The sequence below is a fragment of the Chiloscyllium plagiosum genome, chromosome 30 (genome assembly GCF_004010195.1).
Source record: "Chiloscyllium plagiosum isolate BGI_BamShark_2017 chromosome 30, ASM401019v2, whole genome shotgun sequence".
NCBI classification, from domain to species: domain Eukaryota; kingdom Metazoa; phylum Chordata; class Chondrichthyes; order Orectolobiformes; family Hemiscylliidae; genus Chiloscyllium; species Chiloscyllium plagiosum.
Window position 1 is genome coordinate 46,766,618 of NC_057739.1, and position 26,466 is coordinate 46,793,083.

General features: G+C 42.8%; 1 protein-coding gene across 4 annotated transcripts in view; it reads left to right on the forward strand.

The window, feature by feature from the left end:
* dipk1b (divergent protein kinase domain 1B) overlaps positions 1–26,021 on the forward strand; it is a 52,470-nt gene extending 26,449 nt beyond the window's left edge. For 3 of the 4 annotated variants that reach the window (XM_043720675.1, XM_043720672.1, XM_043720674.1), the window contains 4 exons: positions 12,409–12,543; positions 12,636–12,764; positions 16,311–16,487; positions 23,205–26,021. In XM_043720675.1, the coding sequence (XP_043576610.1) occupies positions 12,409–12,543; positions 12,636–12,764; positions 16,311–16,487; positions 23,205–24,017 (1,254 nt within the window). In that variant the 3' untranslated portion in view covers positions 24,018–26,021. The remainder of the gene's footprint in view (positions 1–12,408; positions 12,544–12,635; positions 12,765–16,310; positions 16,488–23,204) is intronic. The other variant, XM_043720673.1, reaches the window with a different exon arrangement.
* The last annotated feature ends 445 nt before the right edge of the window (positions 26,022–26,466 follow it).

Here is a 26,466-nt window from a genome sequence, read left to right on the forward strand (position 1 = left end):
AACGTGGTGCCACTGTTTAAGAAGGGTGGTAAGGACAAGCCAGGGAACTATAGACCAGTGAGCCTGACCTCGGTGGTGGGCAAGTTGTTGGAGGGAAACCTGAGGGACAGGATGTACATGTATTTGGAAAGGCAAGGATTGATTAGGGATAGTCAACATGGCTTTATGCGTGGGAAATCATGTCTCACAAACTTGATTGAGTTTTTTGATGAAGTAACAAAGAGGATTGATGAGGATAGAGCGGTAGATGTGATCTATATGGACTTCAGTAAGGCATTTGACAAGGATCCTAATGAGAGGGTTTCTTATGAGAGGTTAGCAAGGTTAGATCTCACGGAATACATGGAGAACTACCTGGATACAGCAGTGGCTCAAAGGTAGAAGACAGAGGATGGTGGTGGAGGCTTGTGACCAGTGGAGTGCCACAAGGATCGTTGCTGGGTCCTCTACTTTTTGTCATTTATGTAAATGTTTTGGATGCGAGCATAAGAGGTACAGTTAGTAAGTTTGCACATGACACCAAAATTGGAGGTGTAGTGGACAGTGAAGAGGGTTACCTCAGATTACAACGGGATCTTGACCAGATGGGCCACTGGGCTGAGAAGTGGCAGATGGAGTTTAATTCAGATAAGTGCAAGGTGCTGCATTTTGGGAAAGCAAATCTTAGCAGGACTTATACACTTAATGGTAAGTTGCTAGGGAGTGTTGCTGAACAAAGAGACCTTGGAGTGCAGGTTCATAGCTCCTTGAAAGTGGAGTCGCAGGTAGATAGGTGTTTGGTATGATTTCTTTTATTGGTCAGAGTATTGAGTACAGGAGTTGGGAGGTCATGTTATGGCTGTACAGGACATTGATTAGGCCATTGTTGGAATATTGTGTGCAATTCTGGTCTCCATCCTGTCGGAAAGATGTTGTGAAACTTGAAAAGGTTCAGAAAAGATTTACAAGGATGTTGCCGGGTTGGAGGATTTGAGCTATAGGGAGAGGCTGAACAGGCTGGGACTGTTTTCTCCGGAGCAATAGAGGCTGAGGGGTGACCTTATAGAGGTTTACAAAGTTATGAGGGTCATGGATAGGATAAATAGACAAAGTCTTTTCCCTGGGGTCGGGGAGTCCAGAACTAGAGGGCATAGGTTTAGGGTGACAGGGGAAAGATATAAAAGGGACCTACAGGGCAACTTTTTCACGCAGAGGGTGGTACGTGTATGGAATGAGCTGCTAGAGGATGTGGTGAAGGCTGGTACAAATGCAACATTTAAGAGGCATTTGGATGGGTATATGAATAGGAAGGGTTTGGAGGATATGGGCCGGGTGCTGGTAGGTGGGACTAGATTGGGTTGGGATATCTGGTTGGCATGGACGGATTGGACCAAAAGGTCTGTTTCTATGCTGTACACCTCTATGACTCTCTATGACATGGTAGATATAGAATGTGGGGAAAAAGATGGTGACATCTAAAAAAATAATCTGGTGAATAAATCCCCAGATCCAGGTGTACCCTAGAACGCTGTGGGAAGTGATTGCTGGGCCCCTTACTGAGGTATTTGTATCTTTGATTACATTAGATTAGATTAGATTCCCTACAGTATGGAAACAGGCCATTTGGCCCAACAAGTCCACACTGACCCTCCAAAGAGTAACCCACCTAGACCCATTCCCTTACTGTATATTTACCCCTGACTAATGCACCTAACACTATGGGCAATTAAGCATGGCCAATTCACCTGACCTGCACATCTTCTGGGAGGAAAGCAGAGCGCCCGGAGGAAACCCACACAGACACAGGGAGAATGTGCAAACTTCACACAGACAGTCACCCGAGCTGGGAATTGAACCTGGGTCCCTGGCGCTGTGAGGTAGTAGTGCTAACCACTGAGCCACCATGCCGCCATTGAGTGTGGAAAATCATGTCTCATGAATTACATTGAGTTTTTTGAAGAAGGAGCAAAGAGGATTGATGAGGGCAGAGCTAAGGACGTGATCTATATGGACTTCAGTAAGGCATTCGGCAAGGTTCCCCATGGTAAATTGGTTAGCAAGGTTATTTCACATGGAATACAGGGAGAACTAGCCATTTAGATACAGAACTGGCTTGAAGGTAGAAGACAGAGGGTGGTGGTGGAGGGTTGCTTTTCAGATTGGAGGCCTGTGACCAGTGATGTGCCACAAGGATTGGTGCTTTATCCACTGATCTTTGTCATTTATATAAATAATTTGGATGTGAACATAGGAGGTATAGTGAGTAAGTTTGCAGATGACACCAAAATTGGAAGTGTAGTGGACAGTGAAGAAGCTTACCTCAGGGTACAATGGGATCTTGATCGGATGGGCTGACTCAGAACAGTGACTGGGTTAAACCGTCAGCAGAACAATGGGGGCTGGGAGCATACTAAAATAAAATGGCAAGAGTACAAGCCCAAAATGTTCCATTTAGGATGTAATGTAGGAGCAACAAGTCCAGTGAACACTGGATGTCTCAAAATATGTAGGACTGAATAAAAAGAAAAAGAGAGACGTTTAACAGACACAAAAGGAGCAAGTCAACAGAGATGCTGTTGCAGTATAGAAAGTGTGAGGTGAGAGATGTAAGAAAACAATTATGAGAACATAGAGGGGGCATGAAAAAGCACTGGCAGCCAAGATTAGGGAGAATCCCAAGATATTCTATAATTATCAAGAAGGGAATAACAGGGAAAGAATGTGGCCTATTAGGAACCAAAGGGAAATTTGTTTGTGGAGCCTGTGTACATTGGTAGTATTAAATAAATAGTTTGCGATCTGTCTTTATCCAGGAGAAGAAGGATATAGTTACAGAATTCCGAAAGATGGACTGTGAGGTTCTTCAGCGGATTGACAAAGGGAGTTATTGAAGGTTTTGGCAGGTGTAAAAGTGGACAAGTCCCCAGGTCTGGGTGAGTAGTATTGTAAGCTGCTATTGGGGATGAGGCAGAAAGTCACTTCTCCCCTGACACAAATTTTTAATTCCTTTCTAGTCACAGGGGAGGTGCCAGAGGACTGGAAGGCAACCTCATAGAGTCATAGAAATGTACAGCACAGAAATTGACCCTTTGGTGCAACTGGTCCATGCCGACCAGTTATCCTAACCTAATCTCGTCCCATTTGCCAGCACCCGGCCCAGATCCCTCCAAACCCTTCCTATTCATATACCCATCCAGATGCCTTTTAAGTGTTGTAATTGTACCAGCCTCCACCATTTCCTCTGACGTACCACCCTCTGCGTGAAAAAGTTGCCCCTTAGATCCCTTTTTAAATGTTTCCCTTCTCACCCTAAACCTATGCCCTCTAGTTCTGACTCCCCTCATCCCAGGGAAAAGACCTTGTCTATTTACCCTATCCATGCCCCTCATGATTTTATAAACCTCTATATGGTCACCTCTCTGCCTCCAATGCTCCAGGGGGAACAGACCCAACCTATTTAGCCTCTCCCTGTAGCTCAAATCCTCTAACCCTGGCAACTTCCTTGTAAATCTTTTCTGAACCCTTTCAAGTTTCATGTTGTTCCATTTTTCAAGAAAGTTGGTAGAGATAAACCAAGAAATTACAGACCAGTGAATCTCACATCAATAGTAGGGAAATTACTGGAGAAAATGCTGAAGGGGACAATTCGTCTCCATTTAAAGAGGCAAGGCTTAATTGGGGATAGTCAGCATGGCTTTGTCAGAGGGAGTTCACGCTTAACATATTAGATTAGATTACTTACAGTGTGGAAACAGGCCCTTCGGCCCAACAAGTCCACACCGACACGCCGAAGCGCAACCCACCCAGACATTTACCTCTTCGCCTAACACTACGGGCAATTTAGCATGGCCAATTCACCTAACCTGCACATTTTTTGGATTGTGGGAGGAAACCGGAGCACCCGGAGGAAACCCACGCAGACACAGGGAGAATGTTCAAACTCCACACAGAGAGTTGCCTGAGGCGGGAAATGAACCCAGGTCTCTGGCGCTGTGAGGCAGCAGTGCTTTTTGGGAAGATGACCAAGAACGTGGATATGGTTGTGCAGTTGATGTGGATGCTAGGGATTTCAGCAATGCCTTTGACAAGTCCCACATGGGAGACTCATAATGAAGATAAAAGCACTTGAGATCCAGATAACCAGGGTCCCCTTAGTTGAGGTGAAAGGTAAGAGGTTTAGAGGTATTTGTGGAAAGTTTTTTTCACTCAGAGGGTGTTGGGAATCTGGAATGCACTGCCTAGAGAGTGGTTGAGGTGGGAAACCTCGCAATCTTTTAAAAATATTTGGCTAAGCACTTGAAATGTCATAACATTTAAGGCTATGGACCTCATGCTGGAAATAATACCATTGCACAGCTTCAACAGTATAGGCTCGATGGGCCTAATGGTCTCTCTGTACTATATGATTTTTATGATTCTATGAGAAGAGGTCGAAGAACAAAACAGTCTGGCAAACCAAATGGATCATATTAGCATACCCTGTAGTCTGTACATTTGAACTATTTCCCTGTAATTTTTCCCTCTATTTATATAACCAATTTTGCTTGTTTGCCTGTATCTGTGTATGTGTATGTGTCTTTGGAGGTGTTTTAAAATAGGGTTAGAGTTTTAACAAGTAGAGCCATTTGGATGTGGATGTAGGTTTGCTCGCTGAGCTGGAAGGTTCATTTTCAGATGTTTCATTACCATATTAGGTAACATCTTCCGTGAGTCTCTGGATGAAGTACTGGTGGTATGGCCCGCTTTTTATTTATGTGTTTAGGTTTCCTTGGGTCGGTGATGTCACTTCCTGTGGTTATGTCATTTCCTGTTCTTTTTCTCAGGGGGTGGTAAATGGAATCCAAATCAATGTGTTTGTTGATAGAGTTTCAGTTGGAATGTCATGCTTCCAGGAATTCTCATGCATGTCTGTTTGGCTTGTCCAAGGATAAATGTGTTGTCCCAGTCGAAGTGTATGTAACGATACTAGTGAGAGTGGATCATGTCATTTTGTGGCCAGTTGATGTTCATGTATCCTGGTGGCTAGTTTTCTGTCTGTTTGTCCAATGTAGTGTTTGTTACAGTCCTTACAAGGTATTTTGTAAATGACATTAGTTTTGCTTGTTGTCTGTATAGGGTCTTTCAAGTTCATTAGTTGCTGTTTTAGTGTGTTGGTGGGTTTGTGGGCTACCATGATGCCAAGGGGTCTGAGTAGTCTGGCAGTCATTTCCCAGATGTCTTTGATGTAGGGGAGAGTGGCTAGGATTTCTGGATGTATTTTGTCTGTTTGTTTGAGTTTGTTGCTGAGAAATCGGTGAACTGTGTTCATTGAGTACCCATTCTTTTTTAATACACGGTATAGGTGATTTTCCTCTGCTCTGTAGTTGTAGTTCCTCTGTGCTGCAGTGTGTGTTGGCTCATTGAAATAATGTTCTGATGCAGCTTCGTTTATGGATGTTGGGACGATTGCTTCTGTATTTGGTCAGTATGTGTTGTTTTCCTATAGACGCTGGTTTGAAGGTCCCCATTGGCTGTTCGCTCTACTGCGACATCTAGGAATGGCAGTTTGTTGTTGTTTTCCTCCTCTTTAGTGAATTTTATCCAGTAAGGGTATTATTGTAGAGCCATTTGTTGATAATTCATGGCTGTTTACTTGTGACTAGAATTTACTTATTTGTAATATACAGTAGTTCTTTTTAAGTGCAGGCACCTGGTCAGTGTTTTGATTCTGTCAGACAGGGGATTTTGCATACACTGATTAAATCATTAAGTTTTTGGTAACATCAGCAGTAGTGAGGATCAGCACATTTTCTCAGATGAGTCATGACAATGTTCAAACAACAATGAATGAGCCAGGCTCCAGTCCAACATCAGATTAAATGTCACAAGCATAATCCAATTTACTTGATTTCGCTCATTTTACCTCCCCTTGCCGCCAGAGAATCTCTTCTGCCTTTTAACACTTGTCCGTCCTCCATTTTACTATTCTTTCTGCCCCATCTCCCTGGACATGCCTGGGCTTTTCATTTCTCTGAACTTGTTCTTTTTAAATGATCTATAATGCATTCCAATACCAAAGGTCAAAAATCACACAACACCAGGTAATATTCTAATGGATTTATTTGAAGACAGTAGCTTTCAGAGCACTGCTCATTCATCAGTTAGTGAGAGAGGAAGTCCTTAGACACAGAATTTATAAGGAAAATATCAAAGGGTCATATCACATTTGCGAATGAATTGAACACATAAGATGGCCCTTAAATCTTTAATCAGTTGTAGATTGTAGATTATATTACAGTGTGGAAACAGGCCCTTCGGCCCAACAAGTCCACACCGACCCGCCGAAGCGAAACCCACCCATACTCCTACATTTACCCCTTACCTAACACTACGGGCAATTTAGCATGGCCGATTCACCTGGCCCTGCACATCTTTGGACTGTGGGAGGAAACCGGAGCACCCGGAGGAAACCCACGCAGACACGGGGAGAACGTGAAAACTCCACACGGTCAGTCGCCTGAGGCGGGAATGGAGGTACGGGTTTCGATTGATTAATATACAAATCCCAGAACTTCTTTCAAGTCACTGACCTGAGATAACGTAAGATGTTATCAATGTAAAGGAGGTGACACGTGCAATCAAACAATGTATTTTATCATGAGATCTTGTTTGGAGTCTGTCTGTGTCTTAACCTGAATTCAGACTGGGGTTTTATTTCCAAAGTAGGAGTTTATAAGATACCACATTGATTGTCTATAAATTGTGGCTTTTTGAACAAAATAGAATATATCTGCAAATGCAAACTCACTCCACAGATTTATATGTATGTACGCGTGTGTTTAGGAGGGAGAGAGGAAAGTGTGTGTGTTTGAGAGAGAGTGAGAGTGAGGGAGTACATGCATCTGAGAGTGTGTGTCAGTCTGTGCATCTGAGGGTGTGTTTGTATGTGTGTGTGTGTTTATGTGAGAGTGTATAGTGTGATGGGGTCACCTGTAATGCAGCATGAATCCAAGATCCCGCTTGAGGTCAAGTTCCTGGGTGCTGAACTTGGCTATCAGCCTTCCAATACAATCAGGGTTTTGGTCAGAAATTCCAAACCCAGCCACAGTCCCCACTAGAAGTCTGGAAATTGTATTCATTGGGTGACAGACCTCTTCCCCAGTTCTCCTCTGTATTCTGTAGCAGCCTTATCTCCTTTTTTTGCCTGTTACCATCTTGAAGTCAGCAACACTGATATTGTTCTGTTTCTGTCTGATTGGTGGCTCTACTTATTCAATTTATTGCTCCAAGACCAATGCAGCCTTCAGCAGTGGAAACCCTGACATTAACACCTCCTTAGTGTGACTAGAGTAATAGCAAGAATAATGATGAGAGTATTTATGGAGTACTGTTGAGAGCCTTGACAAGGATATTGATGCGTGTAATGGTAACATTAATGATCAGATTATTGATAGAGTATTGACAGAGTACTGGTGAGAATATTGGCGAGGATATTGGTGAGTGTAATGGCAAGAATAATGATCAGAGTATTGGCAAAAGTATCGGCAACAGTCTTGGTGAGAGTCAAGGTGAGAGTAATGGCAAAAGTGTATTAGCAACAGTAATAGTGAGAGTATTGGGATGAAATCCTTGGTGACAATATTGGCAAAAGTGATGATGATAATATTGGTGAGATAATGGTGAGAGATTTGACAAGATCAATGAGAGTCAGGGTGAGAGTATTGTCGAGATAGTCAGTGAGAGTGAAACTAATGATGAGGGTAATGGTGAGAGTACTGTTGAGAATCATGGCTAGAGTATTGGTGAAAACATTGATGATAGTATTGGTGAGAATATTGGTAGGTGAATTGGCAAGACTAATAGCAACAGTGTTGGTGACTATATTGTTGAATTACTGAGAGTACTGGTGAGAATACTGTCAGAGTAATGGTGAGAATAACAGCAGTAGGATTGGTGACTGCATTGTCTAGAGTATTGGTGAAAATCATGAGGAATATTGTATAGTACAGTATTTACTAGAGTGATGGTGAGAGTGAGGTCAGATTGAAAGGAACAGATTCTTGATTTGGAGAAAGGTTTTCTCAACTTTTCCCTCAAGCCTTAAACTGGATCTTCAAAATCTTACCCTTGAATGGTGACTACCTTATTTCCACACATTTCATCTCATTAAAGCCCAACTCACCTGACTTGTTTGCAAATCCAAGTTCCCTTTCTCCTGCCAAGAAATTAAATGGTGCAAATCTCCAGCAGGTGAAACAAAGTGGGTAATTGGTGACTGCAACTTGCTGAATGCATGTCTTGGCACGTCTTCTGCTTCTTCAAAACAATACTTGGAAGTGTTTATTAAAATAGGGCAAAGTCAGTATGGTTTCACCAAGGGGAGGTAGTGCCAGACAAATCTGCTAGAATTATTTGAGGAAGTAACAAGTAGGTTAGACCAAGGAGAGTCAATAGATGTTACCTATCTGGACTTCAAGAAGGTCTTTGACAAGGTATCACAAAGGAGGCTACTGAGTAAGATAAGGGCTCATGGTGTTAGAGGCAAGGTGCTAGCATGGATAGAAGCCTGTCTGTCTGGCAGAAAGCAGAGAGTGGGGATAAAAGGGTCTTCTCGGGATGGCAGCTGGTTCCACAAGGCTCGGTGTTGGGACATAACTTTTCACTTTATACATTAACAATCTGGATGAAGGAACTGAAGGCATTCTGGTTTAGTTTACAGATGATACAAAGATAGGTAGAAGGACAGGTAGTATTGAAGAGGCAGGGAGGCTGCAGAAGGATTGAACAGGTTAGAGAGAGGGCAAAGAAGTAGCAGATGGAGGATAATGTGGTAAAGTGAGAGGTCATGCACTTTAGTAGGAAGAAAAAAGGCATGGGCTATTTTCTAAATGGGGAGAAAATTCTCAAGTCTGAAATGCAAAGAGATTTGGGAGTTCTAGTCCAGGATTCTCTCACGGTAAGCTTGCAGGTTGAGTTAGTAGTTAGGAAGGCAAAAGCAATGATGGCATTTATTTTGAGAGGACTTGAATATGAAACCAAAGATGTATTTCTGAGGCTCTATAAGGCTCTGGTCAGACCACATTCGGAGAATTGTGTGCAGTTTTGGACCCCATACCTCAGGAAGGATGTACTGGCTCTGGAGCGTGTTCAGAGGAGGTTCATGAGAATGGTCCCAGGAATGAAAAGCTTAACATATGAGGAACATTTGAGTACTCTGGTATATACTCGGTGGAGTTTAGAAGGATGAGGGGGCAATCTAATTGAAATGTACAAAATTCTGAAAGATCTGCACAGTATGAATGTTGGGAAGATGCTTCCATTGATCGGAGAAGCTAGGAACCAAGAGTATAACCTTAGAGTAAAGGGAACAGCACTTGTCACCAGCTGCCATCCTGAGAAGGACCCTTTTATCCCCACTCTCTGCTTTCTGCCAGACAGACAATCTTCTATCCATGCTAGCACCTTGCCTCTGACACCATTGGCCCTTATCTTACTCAGTGGCCTCTTGTGTGGCACCCTGTCAAAGACCTTTTAGAATAGAGATAAGGAGAAACTTCTTCAGCCAGAGAGCGGTGAATTTATGGAATTCATTGCCACAGAAGGCTGTGGAGGCCAAGTCATTGAATATATTTAAGACTGAGATACATAGGTTCTTGAGTATCGGGGGATTTAGGGTTACGGGGAGAAAGCGAGAAATTGGGGTTGAGAAACTTATCAGCCATGATTGAATGGTGAAGCAGACTGGATGAGCTGAATGTCCTAATGTCCACTCCTATGTCATACGATCTTAACAACATTGAATTGAATTGAATTGTCACGTGTACCGAGGCACAGTGAAAAGCTTTGTCTTGCGAGCAATACAGGCAGATCACAGAGTTAGTAGCATAGATAAATAAATAATAGGTAAACAGTGGCAAAAACAAAAACACAGGTACAGGCGAATGTTATGAGTTTGTGAGTCCATTCAGTAATCTAAAACAGTAGGGTAGAAACTGTTTTGAAACCGGCTGGTGCATGTGTTCAGGCTTCTGTACCTTCTCCCCGATGGTAGAGGTTGTAGAAAAACATTGCCAGGGTGGGATGGATCTTTGAGAATGCTGGCGGCCTTTCCTTGACAGCGGGCCTGGTAGATGGATTCTATAGATGGGAGGTTGGCCTTTGTGATTGTCCGGGCTGAGTTCATCACTCTCTGTAACCATCTCTGATTTTGAATGGTACAACATTGCAGCATGCTCTCTGACTACCATCATCATTGATCCTACATCAACGCATGTCAGTATCAGTGAACCACCAGCCTCACCACATCATCCTGCTTGCTCTTAGATCAGCTCAGAGGCTACTTTAGACCTTCAACACTTTGGATTTAAGGTATCTTTCTATTAGGCCATTTTCTATGTAGGGGCACGCAGGCATTTCATGTATCTATACAACAGAATTTGGCACTTACGCAGCTTAAGGCTCTTAGCTTAATCACTTACGTTCACTCACTTGACTGTTTACTTAAAGGCTCCCAGTCTATGGTTCACTCACATTCTTTTCTTAATGTCCAAGGGCTTTGGTATTCAGTTCCAGGGTGCCAGCTTCTGCAGTCAAGAGTGTGACGCTGGAAAAGCACAGTAGGTCAGGCAGCATCCGAGGAGCAGGAGAATTGACGTTTCAGGCAAAAGCCCTTCATCAGGAATGAGGCTTGTGTGCCAGGGGGCTGAGAGATAAATGGGAGGGGGTGGGGTTGGGGAGAAGGTAGCTGAGAATTGATAGATAGATGAAGGTGAGAGGGAAGGTGATTGGCCGGAGAGGAGGGTGGAGCAGGTAGATGGGAACGGTGATGGACAGATCCGGAGAGCGGTGCCTAGTTGGAGGCTTGGGACCGGGATAATGTGAGGGGAGGAGAAACGAGGAGACTGATGAAATCTACATTGATCCCGTGTAGTTGCAGGATCCCAAGGCGGAATATGAGGCATTCTTCCTCCAGGCGTCGGGTGGTAAGGGTTTGACAATGAAGGAGGCCCAAGACCTGCATGCCCTTCTACCTTCGCCACCAGCCCCACCCCCCCTCCCATTTATCTCTCAGCCTCCCCAGCCCACAAGCCTCATTCCTGATGAAGAGCTTATGCCTGAAACATAGATTCTCCTGTCCCTTGGATGCTGCCTGACCTGCTGTGCTTTTCCAGCACCAAACTCTCAACTCTGATCTCCAGCATCTGCAGTCCTCATTTCTCCTGCCAGTTTCTGTAATCTAGCTTTTGTTTGAATGTAGAGAGCGAGCTGCCAGTTTGTGACAGTGGGGAGCACTGAACTGTCATCTATTAGTCAGATGGGGTGAATCAGTTTTTGTGTAGCATCGTGCTACATCATTGGTCAGCAGTTTGTGCAGCAACAGACTGAATGTGCTTTAACAAATGATGATGTGTGAAAGCCAAATGGAAAGAGTCCTCAGTGGTTTAATGGGAGATTACACTTAATCATGGGGTACCACCACATCAGTCAAACGGCATGTCCTATTACACTCGCTGAGACAGGCACTTGGTCCTACATGAATCTGTAAGTACTGGGATTGGGCCATGGTCAGTCCTGCAGGTCAAGTCCAAGTAGGGTGGGAATTACTGGTAAGTCAGTTGGGCTGTTGTGGAGTCAGTCCAGGTGGTGAGGGGCAGATTTTCCTGCAGGAAAACAGAAAGGCATTGATAATGAAGTAAGTAGCTGCAAAAGCATAATAAAAGCAAAATACTATGGATACCAAAATAAAGACAAGAAGTGTTGGAGAAACTCAATGTCTGGTAATATCTTTGGAGAGAAAAACAGAGTTAACATCTCAAGTCCAATATGACTGAATTCTGTAGAAGAGTCATAATAAACTTGAAATGTTAACTGTGTTCCTCTCTCCATGAATGAAAGTTAGAGAGAAAATGGTGGTACTTTTGTGGAGCGCGGAAAGTCACTGATCTTCTTTCTGCACTGCTGGATAGCCTGCTTCATTCAGGACACAACACTGACCCATGCTGCAATGTGAATTCAGACAAGCTGGCTCTATTGAAATGGCCTCACGTGATGATCAGCAGGAGAAACAATCCCGTCCCTACCCCCAATCTACAAAAATGTTCAGAAGTTTCTGGGACAGTTTCAGGGTCGGATCTTGCAGTCTGAGACAGTGAGCATCTGCACTGGTCTTCAGCTGGCCTTGAAATGTGATGCCAGAATTTCTGAAGCTGTAAAATCTTTGCAGTGGGACCAGTTGTGCCTCACTCACTGCATGATTCCCAGAGAAAAACCCAAACAGCTCAGCTACATCATTCATGGGGGTGGAAAGGGGAAGACTGTGGGAGAAATTTCTCACCCTCGGCCAAGATGGAATGAACATCACTTGCCATCTTTACTTTAACTGCTCATGGAAAAATGTATGAGCTTTAATGTTTGGTATTTACAACTAAAACCTCTGTGTATTTTTGATAGAAGCGTCTCCCTGGTTTTAAAGTGAAGTACCTATTCTTGCTGTGGTTAGGAATCCTCCTGGGCGGTTGGGTACTTTACTTGCACTACTCGTCCTACTCAGAATTATGCCGTGGTCACATCTGTCAGATGATAATTGTAAGTATTAAGAATTTGGATATTTGTTATGAATCTGGAATCTTTCTTTTGTTAATCTGGGGAACAGTTATTTAACAAACTATAATCTGCAGAGTTTAATTTTATCTCCCCAGTGTGATCGCTATAAGAAAGGCATCATTTCTGGCTCTGCCTGCAAGGACTTGTGTGAGGAAAAAACGCTGCTGTTCCAACAGTGTTTGTCGTCGAGTCCAGTGCATCAGGTATTTGATCTTTTGATGATTCCATCTTTGAGCGTTTGTGAAGTGGTTTCCATGTTGCAGCCCATGAAGCAAGTGTTTAAATACAGACAAAATGTGCAGCCAAAAGTCATAAGCAACATTTCAAATGTCCCAATGCAGCTAAAACTTGAGTATAAAAGATTAATTTAAACAGCTCTTCATCATGACTCAGAACTTGAACTCTCTGTGAACCATGTTAGATCACAGCAAAACATCAAGTGAAATTGGCCCCTGGATTTTGAAGTGAAAAGGTGAATGTTTAGTTAAGATATGATTTCCTTGTGCAGTAAGTCATGGACATTTCAATCAGAGAGGCAACTGAGCCCAGGAAATTATATGATTCAAGAAAATGTTATTGCAATTTTTTTACAACAGATATTTTTGAGAATATGAGATCTTTATTTGTTCAAGAGACTTGAGTGTCACTGGCAAGGTTCATGTTTTGTTGCAGGCTCACAGGAAAACAGTCTGGCTTGTACAGTTACTTAATTAAACTGGTTGCCTGAAGGGAGTGCCTTATGGGTGGACATCCCATGACAATGTCAAACCAAGACCTATGTTAGGAGAGGATTGCATATCTATCATGAAACCTTTCTCATACAAAAACACAAAAAATAATTCTATACATAATCATCTACACTGTGAATTCCTCAAGTTATCCTTCATGAGCACAACTGTTCTCAAGCATCATCAGTTCATTATTCCCATTAGTCTCTGCACATATTGTGCACACAGTCTCAAAATCATACTAGCTTCTTCACGGTAAAGTTGTGCCTTGTTCATGTGGGTGATGTTCCTTCTCTAGGGAATATCGATTTTGTGTCACTTGTCTCCACGGTAATTAATGGTGTTCCTATTCCATTGGTGGGCTGCTGGGGGGCCTCTGGATTGGTGGTTTATTTGTGGTCTGTGCAGGTAATAAGTTCACATCTTCGTAATCTGGTGTTGGGAGTTGAGGAACAGGTTCTCCTGCTTTGCAAATGTCCCTGCAGTTGCAGTGGTGTGTCTGGTCATTCATGTCATTGGGTATGAAAAATGGAAAAACTCGTCTATGCTTATCCCAAGTTGGCATTGAACTGACTCTTGATGAGAGCACTGAAGATTTGTACCTTCCATTGCTCAATTCTGGCAATGATATGACAGTCTTGCTGAAATGTTTCACCTTGATTTGTTTCATTCATGCCTGTAACTACTTTTGACATAAGCAATGTTTTTGCTATTTGAGGACCAGTTTGGGTACAGCATGACATTGGTCTTTGTACTAGATGATCCTCCACATCTTCAGTAGGTGTGTTTTACCACATAAGGATTGCCTTCAATACACCCCTCATGGGTTTGCTCGATTTTTTAATGATTTTGAAGCTTTTCTATTTGACTGGTGATAGTCTGGGGATGAATAATGGTGTTGAATTTCCCTGTACTTTATGAAGTGGCTGAATCCTTTCCTTGTAAATTGAAATGCATTCTCACTCATCACAATGTCAGGGATGTCAGAACAGTTGAAGGGTGCAGTCAGGCAATCTACAATCTCCCGGAGTCATTATGGCAGCTGATTCACCTCCCATATAGTCAGAATAGTACTCAACATTGACAGGATAATCAGCTCCTGTGAGAATGAAGAGGTCAACTCATAGTTTTAACCATACTCATCAGGAGTCAGACGTGGCTCCATCGCTTGTATGACTTGGTATTCATTGCAAGAAATGCACTGACTGATATGGTTCTTAATTTTATTAGGAAGGGTATTATCAAGGTGGTGGGCTGAAAATGTGTTGCTGGAAAAGCGCAGCAGGTCAGGCAGCATCCAAGGAACAGGAGAATCGACATTTCGGGCATAAGCTTCCTGTTTCCTGAAGAAGGGCTTATGCCCGAAATGTCGATTCTCCTGTTCCTTGGATGCTGCCTGACCTGCTGCACTTTTCCAGCAACACATTTTCAGCTCTGATCTCCAGAATCTGCAGTTCTCACTCTCTCCTATTACCAAGGTGGGTTCAGAAGAGAATTACCAGGATATTGCCAGGAATTAAAGTCATAAAGAAAGGCTGGATAGGCTGGGACTTTTTTCATTAGAGCATGGAAGATTGAGAGGTGATCTGATAGAAGTTTGTCAAGTACTGAGAGGTATAGATAGAGTTAACAGTAGTTGTCTTTTCCCTAAGATGGCAAATTTCAAGACGAGGGGGCACATTTTTGAGGTGAGAGGAGAGAGATTTAAAAAAGACATGAGGCAATTTTTTTACACAGAGGGTGGTTCGCATGTGGAATGAACTTCCTGAGGAAGTGGGTGGATACAAGAACAGTTACAATATTTCAAAGACATTTGGATAGATCCATGAATAGGAAGGTTGTGGAGGATATGGGCCAGGAGCAGGCAGGTGGGACTGGTTTAGTTTGGGATTCTGGTCAGCGTGGACTGGCTGGATTGAAGGGTCTGTTTCTGTGTTGTTTGACTTGATGATTATATGACTGTATCCACAGGATGTGGGTGTTGCTGACCAGGCCAGTGTTCATTGCCCATCCCTAATTGCCCATAAGGAAGTTGAGAGTCAATCATATTGCTTTGGATTTGGAGTCACATGTTAGTCAGACCAGGCAGACATCACTGTTTCCTTTCTGAAAGGACTTTAGTGAACCAGATGGAATTTTCTGCCAATTGATGATAGTTTCATGGCTATCTTTAGATTTTTAATTCCAGAATTTTATTGAATTCGCATTCTACCACCTGCCCTGTGGGATTAAAACCCAGGTCCCCAGAATACTACCTGGTCTCTGGATTAATATGGTTGTAATATTAGCACTAAGCCATTGCCTTCCCATGGAGAATGGGTAAAGGTCATCCTGGGATCATCAATAGATGCTGATGGGATGGTGTGGTAGCAGCTCATGTGATGATAAGGTCTGATGTGTAGGTATTGGGATATAGGCATGGGAGATGATGCTCAGACTCTAAAGTTATTGAACTTGATTTTGAATTCTGAAGGCTGCAAAGTCCTAAAGTGGAAAATGTGATGCCATTCTTCCAGCTTCACCGGAGTACTGTAGCAAACCTGAGACAGAGATGTTGGCCAGTGAACACGGTGAAGTGGTGAAGTGGCAGGCACTAGGAAGCTCAGTATCGTTTTTGCATACAGAAATTAGGTGATCTGTAATGTAATCACCCATTCTGAGCTTTATCTCCCCAGGCTTGAGCAGGCCTGAGACTTCCTCGGTTAATATTTGGCCCTTGTGTCGATTCATTGAACAATATTAACTGAGGTAATCGATTCATGGACAGAGTTTGATCAGTATAATTAGTCAACAAACCGATTATCAGTGTGTCAGATGATGAACAGGATGATAGAAGGTAAACTAGATAAACTTTTTTTTATCATCCTCGAATGATAGGAGATGACATTGAGAAACAAAAACTAATGAATACAGGTACCAAATGGTCTAACAAAATGCAAATTTGGGAGTTCAGAAGGAAGGTAAGAAGCACATTGGCAAACATGGGTTTTTGTGTCATGTTTCCATGTTTCGCCCCCACAGGTTTATGGGGGAGTCTGGAGAAATAAAGAGGTCATTATCAAATGTGGAATAGAAGAAGCCTTCAGAGTAGATCTCAATTCTGAGACATTACCTCGGAAGGATCTTGTACTGTTTGACAAACCAACTAGAGGGACCTCAATGGACGAATTCAAGGAGATGGTGCTGACATTCTTGAAGGTTGGTTCAATAGTATTTCCCCATAAGTCTCCAATCCCTTTCCTTGCAACCTTCTCCCAGTGAATGTCAATGCCGCCTGAGTGAATGACTCCCCATGAGACCCCTGCCCCTTCCCTGAACTGCAACTACCCCCCATCCCAACAATTCTCTTTCCCCTGAACAGCATTGAACAAGGGCAGGTCATGTCTCACAATCCTCACTGAGTTTTTTGAGGAGGTGACCAAGCATGTAGATGGGGGTAGGGCAGTTGACGTGGTATACATGGACTTCAGTAAAGCCTTTGATAAGGTTCCATAGGCTAGGCTGTTGGAGAAAATGCAGAGGCATGGAATTGAGGGTGATTTAGACTAGAAACTGGCTTTCTGATAGAAGGCAGTGAGTGATGGTTGATAGAAAATATTCAGCCTGAAGTCCAGTTACTAGTGGTGTGCCACAAGGATCTGTTTTGGGACACTGATGTTTGTCATTTTTATAAATGACTTAGATGCAGGCATAAGTGGATGGATTAGTAAATTTGCAGACAACACTAAAGTCGGTGGAGTAGTGGACAGTGTGGAAGAATGTTACAGGTTGCAGGGGGACTTGGATAAACTGCAGAATTGGGCTGAGAGGTGGCAAATGGAGTTCAATGCAGCTAAATGTGAGGTGATGCACTTTGGGAAGAAAAACAGGAAGGCAGAGTACTGGGTCAATGGGAAGATTCTTGGTAGTGTGGATGTGCAGAGGGATCTTGGTGTCCATGTACATAGATCCCCTGAAAGTTGCCACCCAGGTGGATAGTGCTATTAGGAAGGTGTACGGTGTGTTGGGTTTTATTCGTAGAGGGATTGAGTTCTGGAGCAGCAATCTCAGGCTGCAACTATACAAACCGTTAGTGCAGCCGCACTTGGAATATTGTGTACAGTTCTGGTTGCCATATTTCGGGAAGAATGTGGAAGCATTGGAAAAGGTGCAGAGGAGATTTACCAGGATGTTGCCTGGTCTTCTGAGGAAAGCTGAGAGACTTGGGTCTGTTCTCATTGGAAAGAAGAAGGCTGTGAGGGGATTTGATAGAGACATACAAGATGATCAGAGGATTAGATAGGGTAGACAGGGAGAGCCTTTTTCCTAGGATGATGACGTCAGCTTGTATGAGGGGACATAACTATAAATTGAGGGGTGATAGATTTAAGACAGATGTCAGAGGCAGGTTCTTTACTAAGAGAGTGATAAGGGCGTGGAATGCCCTACCTGCTAATGTAGTCAACTCAGCCACATTAGGGAGATTTAAATAATCCTTAGATAAGCACATGGATGATGATGGGATAGTGTAGGGGAATGAGCTGAGAATTGTTCACAGGTCGGCGCAACATCGAGGGCCGAAGGGCCTGTTCTGTGCTGTATTGTTCTATGTTCTAACTCTGCTTTCCTTTATTGGTCAGAGCACCATTGAGTTGCAGCTGTACAAGACATTGGTTAGGCCAGTTTCGGAATATTGTGTGCAATTCTGGTTTTCCCTTCTATAGGATGGATGTCATGAAGTTTGAAAAGGTTCATAAAAGATTTACAAGGATGTAGCAAGGGTCGGAGGGTTTGAGCTATAGGGACAGGCTGAATAGGCTGGGGCTGTTTTCCCTAGAGTGTCAGAGGCTGAGGTGTGACCTTATAGAGGTTTATAAAATCATGAGGGTCATGGATAGGGTAAATAGACCTTATCCATCAAGTTTCCACCTTTTATGCAACTGACTTTGTCTGCTGCCTTGAGATGGGAATGACCTGTCCATAAAAGATAGAAATTATGAGCAGGAATTGGCCATTGTGATAGGTCGGTGGAGAGGGTGGAGCGGATAGGTGGGAAAGAAGATGGTCAGGTAGGACAGTTGAAGAGGGCAGTGCCGAGTTGGAGGGTTGGATCTGGGATGAGGTGTGGGAAGTGGAGATGAGGAAATGGGTGAAATCGAGGTTGATGCCATGTGGTTAGAAGATAAGGCGTTCTTCCTCCTGTCGTCAAGTGGAGGCCACATGTTGAATTTGGTGTATATGCTACCAGAAGGATGTGGATGTTTTAGAGATGGTACAGAGAAAAGGTTTACTAAGATGTTCCTGAAGGCTGTTGGAGAGGTCATGAGGTCACCAAAAAGCAACGGAGCCTGTTGGGATACGTGAATATACGGTTTAAATTTCTTCTTAGTTCTGGTTTTCTTCAGTTCCTGGAGGTAGTTGGAGAGGTCATAAGGTCACATATTTGGGTGGTTGCTTTACCCAAAACACTCCTTGGGTAGTGTCTCCTACCCATCCTCTTCCTCTAACCAAAGAAAGGTTATGTGCGTCGGTCGGTAAGGTGACAAGTATTTTCTTTCATGTTTCTTATTTTCAGCGGTCTATTTGGGAATTTAGAACAGTGGGAACAGAGGTTAGGGCAGTTGAATGTTCCTCCTGCAGTACGTGGGAGGTAAGGGTCACCTGTAGTGTTGCCTCCCATGTGCACACGGTTGGTTTGTTGCCTCCCAGGTGCCAGGGTTTGTGATGTCTCTGATCAGTGTTTTCAGGATCCTTGAGGGGGAGGGGGAGCAGCTCCAGGTTGTCGTCCAACAACAACATAGGTAGGAAGAAAGGTGGGGATTTAAGGCCGAAATTCAGGGAGCTAGAATGGAAGCTTAGAGTTAGAACAAACAGAGTTGTTATCTCTGGTTTGTTGCTTGTGCCACGTGCTGGTGACGTGAGGAATATGGAGAGAGCGGAGCTGAACACGTGGCTGCAGGGAAGATGCAAGAGGGAGGGTTTTGGATAATTGGAGATCTTTCTGGGGAAGGTGGGACCTCTACAAACAAGATAGTCTTCACCTGAACCAGAGGGGTACCAATATCTGTGGGGGAATATATGCTAATGATCTTTGGAGGGGATTAAACTAATGCAGCAGGGGGATGGGAATATGAATTGTAGTTCCAGTGTACAGGAGGTTGAGGGTAGTGAAGTCAGGGAAAGGTTTACAAGGTCACGAGAGGGCACAGACAATCAGGATGTTGGTTTGAAATGTGTGTACCTCAATGCCAGGAGCATCCGGAATAAGGTGGGCGAACTTGCAGCATGGGTTGGTACCTGGGACTTTGATGTTGTGGCCATTTCAGAGACGTGGCTAGAGGAGGGACTGGAATGGTTGTTGCAGATTCCGGGATTTAGATGTTTCAGTAAGAACAGAGAAGATGGTAAAAGAGGTGGTGGTGTGTCATTATAAATCAAGGGTAGTATTACAGCAGCTGAGAGAATGTTTGAGAACTCGTCTACTGAGGTAGTTTGGACTGAGGTTAGAAACGGAAAAGGAGATGTCACCCTGTTGGGCGTTTTCTATAGGCCTCCGAATTGTTCCAGGGATGTAGAGGAAAGGATAGCAAAGATGGTTCTCAATAGGAGCAAGAGTAACAGGGTAGTTGTTATGGGAGACTTTAACGTTACCAGTATTGACTGGGAATACTATAGTTCAAGTAGTTTAGATGGGTCAGTTTTTGTTCAATGTGTGCAGGAGGGTTTTCTGACACAGTATGTAGTCAGGCCAAAAAGGGGCGATGCCATTTTGGATTTGGTACTGGGGAATGGGCCCGGCCTGGTGTTAGATTTGGAGGTAAGTGAGCACTTTGGCGATAGTGACCACAATTCGGTTATATTTACAACAGCAATGAAATGGGATAGCTATATACCGCAGGGAAAGAGGTATAACTGGAGGAAAGGCAATTATGACGCAATTAGGCAAGATTTAGGATACATAGGATGGGGAAGGAAACTGAAGGGGATGGATACACTTGAAATGTGGAGCTTATTCAAGGAACAGCTACTATGGGTCCTTGAAAAGGATATACCTCAGGCAGGGAGGAAATTGTCGAGAGAGGGAGCTAAAGAAGTTGAAGCTCTTGTCCAGAGGAAGAAGAAGGTTTATGTGAGGATGAGGCATAAGGCTCAGTTAGGGGGCTTGAGAGTTATAAGTTAGCCAGAAAAGATCTCAAGAGAGGGCTAAGAAGAGCCAGGAGGGGACATGAGAAGTTGTTGGCGGATAGGATCAAGGAAAACCCTAAGGCCTTCTGTCAGTATATCAGGAATAAAAGAATGACTAAGTTAAGATTAGGGTCAATCAAAGACAGTAGTGGGAAGTTGTGTGTGGAATCTGAGGACATAGGGGAAACGCTTAATGAATACTTTTTGTCAGTATTCACATGGGAAAAGGGCAACGTTACTGAGAATACAGAAATACAGGCTACTAGATTAGATGGGATTGGAGTTGACAAAGGAGGTTTTACCAATTTTGGAAGATCTGAAAATAGGTACGACGCCTGCGCTGGATGGGATTTATCCTCAGATTCTCTGGGAAGCCAGGGAGGAGATTGCAGTCCCGTAATTATAGGCCAGTGAGCCTTACTTCAGTTGTGGGTAAGATGTTGGAAAAGGTTGTAAGAGATAGGATTTATAATCATCTGGAAAGGAATAATTTGATTAGGGATAGTCAACATGGTTTTGTGAAGAGTGATCGTGCCTCAAACCCTTATTGAGTTCTTCGAGGAGGTGACAAAACAGATGGATGAAGGAAAAGGGTTTGATGTAGTGTATATGGACTTCAGTAAGGAGTTTGATAAGTTTCCACATGGTAGGCTATTGCATAAAATACGGCATTTCAGGATTGAAGATGATTTAACGGTTTGGATCAGAAATTAGCTAGCTAAAAGAAGACAGAGGGTGGTGGTTGATGGGAAATGTTCACCCTGGAGCTCAGTTACCAGTGGGTGCTGCAAGGATCTAATTTGGGGCCACTGCTGTTTGTTATTTTTATAAATGATCTGGATGTGGGCGTAGAAGGATGGGTTAGTAAATTTGCAGATGACACTAAGGTAGGCAGAGTTGTGGATAGTGCCGAAGGAGTTGTGGGTTACAGAGGGACATAGATAAGATGCAGACCTGGGCTGAGATGTGGCAAATGGAGTTTAATGTGAAAAAGTATGAGGTAGTTCATTTCGGAAGAACTAAGAGGAATGCAGAATACTGGGCTAATGGTAAAATTCTTGGCAGTGTAGATGAGCAGAGAGATCTTGGTGTCCAGGTGCATAAATCCCTGAAAGTTGCCATCCAGGTTGATAGAGTTGTTAAGAAGGTATATGGTGTATTGGCGTTTATTGGTAGGGGGATTGAGTTTCAGAGCCATAAGGTCATGCTTCAGCTGTACAAGACACTGATAAGGCCACACTTGGAGCATTGCGTGCAGTTCTGGTCACCACATTATAGGAAGGATGTGGAAGCTTTCGAAAGGGTTCAGAGGAGATTTACTAGGATGTTGCCTGGTATGGAGGGAAGGTTTTACGAGGAAAGGCTGAGGAAACTGAGGCTGTTTTCTTTCAAGAGAAGAAGGTTGAGAAGCAACTTAATCGAGACATATAAGATGAATCAGAGGGTTAGATAGGGTGGACAGTGAGAACCTTTTCCCTCAGATGGTGAAGGCTAACATGAGGGGACATAGCTTTAAACTGAGGGATGATAGATTTAGGACAGATATTAGGGCTAGTTTCTTTACTCAGAGAGTAGTAGGGGCGTGGAATGGCCTGCCTGCAAAAGTAGTAGACTCGCCGATGTTAAGGCAATTTAAATGGGCATTGGACATACATATGGATAATATTAGAGCGGTGTAGGTTAGATGGGCATCAGATTAATTTCACAGGATGATGCAACATCAAGGGCTGAAGGGCCTGTACTGCGCTGTAACATTATATGTTCCGTGGATGCTGGATATCAGAAGCAAAAAAGAAATTGCTGGAAAAACTCAGCAGGTCTGACAACATCTGTTGAGAGAAAGTAGAGTTAACTCAAGGAAGGTCACTGGATCTGAAACATTAACTCTGCTTTCTCTCCAAAGATGCTGCCAGACTTGCTGAGTTATTCCAGCAATTCCTGTTTTTGTTTACCAGGATGTTGACTGGTTTGGGAGGCATTAGCTATGAGGTGAATTTGAACAAACAGTTTGTGTTCACTTGAACGTTGAACGTTGGGCAGTGATCTGATAGAAGTTAACAAAAGTATGCGAGCTATGGATAGAATGGATAGTCAGAGTCCTTTTCCCAAGGTAGAAATGCCAATTACTCAGGGACATAAGTTTAAGATGAAACGGGGAAAGTTTAAAGGAGTTGTGAGAGTTGAGTTTTTTACACAGCAGGTGAAGTGCCTGGTATGCAGTGCTAGAAGAGATGGTCGAAGTGAATACTTGTTTAAGATGCATCTTGAAGATACATGAATAGGCAGGGAACAGAGGCATATGGACTGCGTAGAGGCAAAAGGTTTTTAGTTTAGAAAGGTGTTGTGTGCCAGGACAGTCTTGGTGGCCTTGGGCATGTTCCTGTACTGTACTGTTGTTTGTTTGATTTGATTTTAACCTCAATATTACATTCCTGCACATCACCAAATAACTTGTCATCCCCTTGGACGTCAATTGTTCTAACAACTGCCAGTTACAATAAATGATACCAAGGTCAGTCAACCACTTATAGCTCATTAACTGTTAATGCCATTGGCTTGCAGTTTCACACTTTTAAATGCCTGTACTCCTAACTTATTCTTTACCAGGGAATCACACATTCACCAAATTTCTGTCACTACTTTGTTCAGGAAATTTCCCCAATTCTGTGATCAGCTTTCAGCTGTAGTGACCCTTGGGCTTTACGCAGGATTCCGATATTGCTGACACTCATAATGCTCTCATTTTTTCAGTCTAGTCTTGGAGATCAGCAATCACTTGGAAATCTTGTCAACAGAATAATCAGCATGGCAGATATCAACCAGGACAACAAGGTGTCCTTAGCTGAAGCAAAGTCTATCTGGGCATTGCTTCAGCTCAATGAGTTTTTGTTGATTATTTCACTGCATGAAAAGGAGCATACAGCGCAGTTGCTGGGCTACTGTGGAGATCTGTATATCACTGAGAAGATCCCATACCACTCACTTTACAGCCTCAAGCTGCCACGTTTCCTTGAAGTAGTTTTGCCCTCGATAGTACGGACGAGCCTAAACCAATGGTTTGCTCCAGCATGGCCACAGAGAGCAGAAATTACCATTGGCCTCTTGGAATTTGTGGAGGAAATTTTTCATGGCACTTATGGGAGCTTTTACATCTGTGACACGGACCCAGGTAACATTGGCTACAATGACAAGTATGATTTTAAGATGGTGAACTTAAGGATGATGGTGACAGAAATGACTCTTAAAGGATTCTATAAAGGACGCTACTGTGAGCATAACACAGACTGCACACATGGGAAAGACTGCACAGCAACTTGTGACAAACTAGTGAAGCAATGCAATACTGAACTGATACAACCAAATCTGGCCAAGATTTGTGGCTTATTACAGGAGTATTTGTTGTATGGGGCACCCATCAATTTCAGAGATGAATTACAAAAACAACTCCAGATCTGCATGAGACTGAATGGGTTGGCGAGGCAGATGGAGGTTCATCATTCTTTGCTGTTAAACAACATCAAAACTCTTCTTTGGAAAAAGATTTCAAACTCTAAATATTCATAAAGGAATATTGTGTTATATCTGGAGATTCTGTCTAATGTAATTTATGTATTGTATCTACTGTATCAACAGCCGGAAGTGAAGTTCTGGGCAAGCAATTGTGGGACTAGTGAATCAACTTATAATAACCTGTTAATGCCATGTCAAACCATAAGCCTGGTTTGCAAACATGATTAAAGGTGAAATACAGGAATCATGTAACAAGAAACATTCTGTTCATTTAATTGTCATGTTTCACTGGACTTAGACAAAAACCCTCTTGTGTCTCAATGGTTCCACTGAACCATTCAGTGGAATCTCATCCATAAGAGACACAGCAGGTTCTTCATCCTCTCCCTCAACAATTCCCTTGGTATTTGGCAACTCTCGCCAATTCCCTCCAACAACTCCTCCTCTAGCAATCCCCTCAGTCTCCAGCAACTCCCTCTTTCTCTACCTCCAGCAACTCTCACCATCTCGGTCAACGCTTTCCCCTCCAGCAACCTCTTCAGCTTACAGCATCTCCCTCTCCCTCTCTCTCCATCAATTTCCTCTTCTCCAGCAATGTCCTCTCCCTCCTACAGCTCCCTCACCTTTCAGCAACTCTCTCACCACTCAGTGAATTGTGTTGCAGAGAGCAGGCTTGGACACAAATACCAAACTCTATGTTTCTGTCTTCGTCGTGCTCTAGTGCTTCCTTCACCCTCATGTAATCACAAAATTCAAATTATAATTTCCTACACATTGATGCCTAATTTTCCAATCTCTTGCATAAATACAATGCCACGCATACACCTTTGATCTATATCACACCAACTCCCTCTTGAACTCTCTTTTTCTCTCTCATGCCAAACCTGGCCTCTCTTTCTCACCAACTGCAACGATCTCCTGAACTGCCACATTCTCTCACATTTCTTAATTTCCTGTTTTAGCTGCCCCCAATTTTAATATTTACCCTATTCAATCTTTTCCAAACTTGCTTAATTGAAGTTATATTGTATTCTCTGTTCTGTTAAACACTGGTCCCATGTGTGAGTTTGTCAATTTGTTCACTATTTGTCAATTTATCTGCATTCTTTAAAAATCTGAATTAGGAAAAAAAAGTGGGCAAGCAAAATATAGACACTGTGGAAACAGTTCCTGTTATGTTCAAAACTTGCATCTATGTCTCACACTTTAATATAGAAAACTCTCATGTAATTTCAGATACATAATGAATAATAACCAATTCTAAAATGAACCAAAGGAAGCAACAAAGTGATTGATATATCTAACAGAATGTACAGGCTGGGATTCTCCACTTAACATCTTTCTCCTCAAGTCGTTTGCACTTTGTTGCAATCTGCTGCCCAAGACTTAGTCACGTACAGTTTGCAGATTCAATATTCAAACAAACACATCTCATTCAGTAACAAACTAAACAAATGTAACTTTCTATCCAAACTGTAAACACTTATTCATTTCATATATTCTAACAGAGAGGTGTGTCATAAACTGCATATTTTAATTTTAGCTGAAATTAATGGCAGGGATTTTTGGAAAGAGAAATATCTTGAAAGGGCATCATTGATCAGGTCAGCTCTAGCTGCTGCTTAAACTGGAGCTTGGGAAGTGAGGCCTCATGCTTTGTTGCTGAGAGTAATGGCTAAGGAACTCACTTCCACAGGAGTAGTTAAGGCAAATCATACAACTGTACCACAAAACAGAAGGAAATTCTGACCATTCGGTCTGGCTGTACCAAAGAACAATTTAGTTAGTTCTATTCCATCATTTCTCTATGCTTTTGAAGGTTTTTTTTTCTCCTTTTATTATTTTCCTGTGGAAGGCTACTAATAAATCTGTATCCAGCACAATATTTTAGGCATTGCATTCCAAACACTAACCAGTTACGTACTTAGAGAAACATGAGTGAGAAGAATATATGGGGCAAAGTAGTTTTGGCTTGAAGACAAATCAGTTGAGACTTGTATGTGTTATAGACAAGACCACACCCCCTCAAAATATTTTAAGAAGATAGCCTAGACCCAAACCTTTTCTTATTTTATAGGTAGATGTGAAGTGCATTTCCAGTTGTGATGCAACTGGTCAAACTACTCGATATTAAGCAAAACACAATTTATTTAAACACTATAGTTAAAATATAAACAAAAGAAATTTGGAATTTAGAATAACTATTATTGGAAAACTTAACTGAATAATAGATACAGTGCCAATTACTAATTAATTGTTCTAATATAGTAACATCCCATAAACACACTCCTTGGCAAAAAAGGTAAATTCAGACACCGATTCTTAGATGCAGTTCTCCAATCCAGGAGGAAACAACATCAAGAGAGATTTCAGAGGAAGTAGCAGCTTGGAATCATTTTCTGAAACTCCAACCCCTCTGGGACCCAAACAGCTTCTGACTGCTACAGCTACAAAAACTAGAAAGCCTGATCTATGAGAACTAGCCACTCCCCTTCCATTGTTA